The sequence below is a fragment of the Antrostomus carolinensis genome, unplaced genomic scaffold (assembly GCF_000700745.2).
Source record: "Antrostomus carolinensis isolate BGI_N321 unplaced genomic scaffold, ASM70074v2 scaffold20972, whole genome shotgun sequence".
Classification (NCBI taxonomy): Eukaryota; Metazoa; Chordata; class Aves; order Caprimulgiformes; family Caprimulgidae; genus Antrostomus; species Antrostomus carolinensis.
In genome coordinates this window covers 10,697-15,934 of record NW_010301853.1, presented here as the reverse complement: position 1 = coordinate 15,934, position 5,238 = coordinate 10,697, and the positions used below count along the sequence as shown (strand labels likewise).

Below are 5,238 nucleotides of genomic sequence, written 5' to 3'. Positions count from 1 at the left end.
CGCACAGTGCCACTGCTCCACCTGTGCATCCTACACTATTATTACCATAAAACTGGTAGCATGGCAACACAGGTTCCCATGGATTATCCTCTCTCCTGCAGGTCTCTGAGGTTCTCCTTGTGCCAGGGTTGCTGTCTCATGCCAAGCCTTCCAGCTCCCCCATCACATTTTGGGCTTTGAGCATCAGTGCAGGTGAACCTACATGTTGCATGCTGGACAGTATATGGAGTAGCCGCCACTCTGCATCCTGAGCTTAAAATCTTATGGATCTTACAGTATCTCCTCCAATTAAACAAATCTCTCCTTAATTTTGCTCTATCAGTTCCCTATCTGGCTGGCATACCCATCCTTTTGCTAAGGATGTTAGATTCACCTTAGGTAAGGAATGTCTTTCTGTTGTCTCCTCACCATAAACCACACACAAGCCAGGCTAAGATAAAAGGCAAAGTATTTATTAATAATAAATAGGTGTAATTTATGATATACGTAATTTATAATAAAAGGTAAAGACTTATTTATAAAGTCCATGCTAATCAAGCTGTAAATGTTTCTAAAAGGCTTCACAGAGGTAAAGAAAAGAAAATAACCACCTAAACTCCACATCTAATCTACTTACACAGAAGTTATTTCAGAAAAGCCTCCTGTTTCCTTGCTCAGCTGTTGTGCTCTCTCTCTCCTGCCAGGGTGGTTGTCAGAGCCTCAGGACGATACATGTTGGCTGAGAGACTCTCTCTCTTGCTAGAGAGTTTCCATTAGAGAAGTCTTGCAGTACCACTTAACAGAGACTCCCATTTCAGATTGTCTCTTTCTCTCCCTCTTTTTTCTCAGAGGGATTTTAGATCTTACTGCCAATCTCACTTCTGAAGTCTTTTAGGGGACCCTATAGGTTCAATCTCCCACCTGAAACTCACTCTATTTGTTCCTGACCCGGGAGACAGTCTGGATGCTCTTGTTGAAAACAAAGTTTATTGCCTCTCCTTAGATATGCCATTCTTTCTGTTTATATAGTAGCCGTGTCCTGGCCTTATTGGGCTAGTGAACAGCTCTTGTCTTCAAGGAGGGATAAAATTCTCCCCTTAACTCCTCTGTGGTTGCTTGAGGTAGTCCTGTGTGAAATATATATTTCACTGCACCTTCCTTTCTACTTTGATCTGTGTGTTAAAACACAACTAATAGGACCATTTACATATGATAACTGCACGGGTCACTCCTGGCCCTCAACTGAGGGCAGGCACCATGGTGGTTGACAGCTTTCAGTTGACAGGTCTCCAGCCTCTTTCTCTTAGGCATCCCATAACAGCTTGAAAGTTTTGTTTTGATAATTTGTAGAGGAGTCTAGGTACTCAATTTCTTGCCAGGTCCAAGGATGCTGAGTTTTTTCAATTATGCGTGTGCAACTATTTTCCTAAAGATCTTTAGCTGGAAGAAGAAATGAGAAGCACAAAATAGCTTTAAGGGTAGTTGTTAGTTGTTAGCTAGATAACCTCAAGTAAAGAGCCTGAGCAGAATACCTCAGCCTCTGTGCTTGTAGTGCTCTCCTCAGGGTGCTGAGACCCAAGGGCTTTTCATCGACTGAATTTTCATTTCCCTAATCCCATCCTTCAGTAGACAGCATCGGGCCTCAAGCCATCACTCATAGTGCTCAGCAGGGTTTTGAGTCTGTCCATGCTCCAAGTTCTTAGTTCTCATTTGACTCCTCTAGCTCACAGGTTTCACACACAACAGGAATGCTTCAACAGGTGGCAGATCTGTTCACTGGTGTTTTCCTGTGTTTAGGGGTTTCTAAAGGCAAGGATGCTCGGACCATAGCAAAACACAATCCAAAGGGCTCTTCCCTTTGCAGTACCTCAGGCTACGATGTTTTCCTGCAAAACAGGGAGATCATATTCAATCAGGAGAAAAGCTCGTCCTTGATCCCATGCAGAAAATGTGTATCTCAGACATTCTCTTTGTACAGAAAACCAAAGCCACTCAAAACTCCTCTGATTACAAGATTTATTCTTAGGGAGTGCACCTTGTCTTTCCCCTCTATGAGGAAAGAGGACCTCAAATGAGGAGGAGATCTCCTTTAAGAGCACATGTTTACTGAGTTTGGGGCTTTGCCAAACCCCAAAATCCAGTTTGCCCGCTTCCAATCTTCAGCACCCCTAACCTCAATATGTGTTATTATCTTTGTTTTCTGAAGCGATAATTTCAGGCACTGGAGGGATGGATATGACATTGGTGTGAGTGAATGTCCCCCTTCCCCAAGCCACCATGCTCCCATCTTATGACAGGGCCAGGAGGGAGGGGGGTAAGTCCTGCTACTTGAACGCCCAACCCAGGGGTCCTGCTTCCCATGCTCCCTTCCACAGTGGGGCTGGATAAAAGGTGATTACTGGGGTGCATCTGGTTGTTATATTAAGGGATTCAGATGGACTCTGAGACACTGCCCTGAAGATACTATGGTCTACTCTGAACATAGTTCAGGTTCCCACACCATGGCTTGAGTTTGCAAATTAGCTCCTGTTTATGGCACACTGGGAATACTGTACTGGGTAACTGAGAGCTCAGAGCACCTGAATCTAGATCCTACTTTTCCCCCTAGGGAGACTCCACCTGTGCAAATAAATTAATTTCAAATTGTGAAACCAGGGCAGTGAGGTTTCACAATTTGATAATAAGAGATACAATGCAGTTGTGAACCATCAACCCATTATCACTCTCACTGAGGTAAATTAAAAGCTCCTTTTTCATGCATCTAGAAATACCATGTTTTTTAGGCTAAAATTTTCCATGCTCCGTCTCTAAAATGTGTTGGCAGATGCGGAGAGGTAATTGCTCCCACTGTTAAACAAGCAACAATACTGAAACCTTCCTTTCAAAATACTACTAGCTGCAGGTCAGCTAAGCATAGAAATCAGGAGTTTATCCAGGAAAGAAACTCTAATGAGAAAAAAATTATTATTTAGAGTGTTTTAGTGATGAGTGGTTTTGATTTGATTGAATTATAGCCTTATAGGAGGAAAAATGTCACTCTCTTGAGAACACAGCCCATTTTCTCACAGGTCATTTTCATTAGGGCTGCAAATGTGGACTGCTCTGGAAGCTGCAGTGCGTGTAGATGACTGTCTGATGCAGAGTAGTTGAACACAAAGAAGGTTGAGAAAGTGGTAAATGAAGCAAAAACCCCACAAAAAGAGACATAGTAAGCCATTAGAAACTTACAGGAAAGAAGAAATACAGTGTAAGGAGGAGGGAGTTAAAAAAGGAACCATGTATAACTAGCACAGTACTTACTCAGTGTTTAAGGTCAAAATGCCCTTAATTTATATGTTCTGACATATATTGATACACCTTTGGTATTGCTGGGGAAAGTTCAGTGACATGCTCCCAATAACATACCAGAAAAATATTTTTTTCTATTTCTAGAAATAGAAATAAGTAGTTCCAAAAGGCAAATTAAGTTCTTTTCACTTTTTATCCTAATTTGAAATGCAGACTTACCAGTGGGCAGTGATTTCTTTTCTAATCAGGTTTTGATATTTCCATGGCAGGTAACTAGGGACTCAGAACCTCCTTGCCACAAAATGGCTGACAGCAAGCTGGCTTGTTTCGCACAAAGATCAGAGAATTGCCATTAAAACACAGACATAACACTCAGCTTTAGAAGGCAGCATTTTCATGGGTTGAGACAACAACCAGCTGCTGTAATACTGAAACTGTTTAGAGATGATTTGGGGTTTTGTGCTTTGAGGTGTGTATTTAGTAGGACATAACAAGTGATTACTCATTAATGAACCGTTACTTTCCACTGCCCACCTACACCTTGCAATTTCTGCCCTCAGCAAAATAGTCCTGAATAGCTGAACTCCCTGCCCAGCCTGTAACCCAGCACTCACACCACTCTTTTTACCTTGGCAGAAAGACAGAGAGCCTGGCTCTAGACTATGAATATTTCCGAGATGGTGCTAGGCGACAACTTCACCAACAGCTCCTTCAACTGTACGATTGACGGCTTCAAGCAAGTCATTTATCCCATCATGTACCTCCTTATCTTCTTCCTGGGTGCTGTTGGAAATAGCCTCTCCATTTATGTTTTCTTCCAGCCTTCGCAGAGGAAGACCTCAGTAAACATTTACATGCAGAACTTGGCTGTTTCAGATCTCATGTTTGTGAGTACTTTGCCCTTTCGGGCCACATATTTCCTGTTGGGATCACATTGGATATTTGGTGATATCATCTGCAGGATCATGACTTACACCTTATACGTGAATATGTACTGCAGCATTTACTTTCTCACCGTGCTCAGCGTGGTTCGTTTCATAGCCGTCGTCTACCCATTCAAACATGGGAAAGTAACCAACATTAAGTATGCCAGGATAATATGCGCAGCCATATGGGTCTTTGTACTAGCAGCCTCTAGTCCTCTCTTAAGCAAGGAAATTGCTGGGTACAGGAACCCAACCAAGTGCTTGGACCTCCACCCCTCCAACACTCACAGGCTCCTCATGATGAACAGCTTTGTCCTTGTTGTGGGCTTCATTCTACCGTTTTGCACAATTATTGTCTGCTACATCTTTGCAATCAAAGTGTTGCTCAAGTCCAGCACTCCACAGCGCAAGAAGGCTGTCTGTCACAAAAAGGCACTGTCAACAATCATCATCACACTCATCCTCTTCCTCCTCTGTTTCCTGCCATATCACATACTGCGAACTGTCCACTTGATGCGCAGCAGCTGCAGCCAGGCCAACCTGCCAGTGCACAAAGCACTGGTGGTCACTCTCTGCCTTGCTGCCATGAACAGCTGCCTTGATCCCATCCTCTACTACTTCGCTGCTGAAAATTTCAAAGCAAGAATCAGAAGTTTGTACCGCAGGTAACTGGTGCAGAATTGAAAATTGGTCCTGATAGGACATCTAGACTGGGTCTATACTATTCAGTGTTGGAGGCTGTGTGGTGCTAGCCAGCCTGCGGCCATGCTGCTCAGTGCCAGGCGCCTCTACAGCAGAAGTGTCTTGGAGAGAACTCGTTGGGGATGACCAAAACCAAGGCTGGATGATCAGAGGTCAGGAGTCTGGATGTGATCCCTAGTCCTCTTCTATTTAGCAGTGAAGATACATCTCTAGTGCTCACCCTCCCCAGGACTAGATGATCTTTCGAGGTCCCTTCCAATCCCTAAACATTCTGTGATTCTGTGTGATTCTGTGACAAGGGATTGAAAGGGATTTTCCTTGCTCCTAGAGCACATTTATTTAA

The 5,238-nt window shown here is 43.5% G+C and overlaps 1 protein-coding gene across 1 annotated transcript; it reads left to right on the top strand.

The window, feature by feature from the left end:
• Positions 1-3,929: 3,929 nt before the first annotated feature.
• Positions 3,930-4,862, top strand: CYSLTR2 (cysteinyl leukotriene receptor 2). Its single transcript, XM_010163627.1, has one exon. It carries the CDS (start codon positions 3,930-3,932, stop codon positions 4,860-4,862), a length of 933 nt encoding a protein of 310 aa, XP_010161929.1.
• The last annotated feature ends 376 nt before the right edge of the window (positions 4,863-5,238 follow it).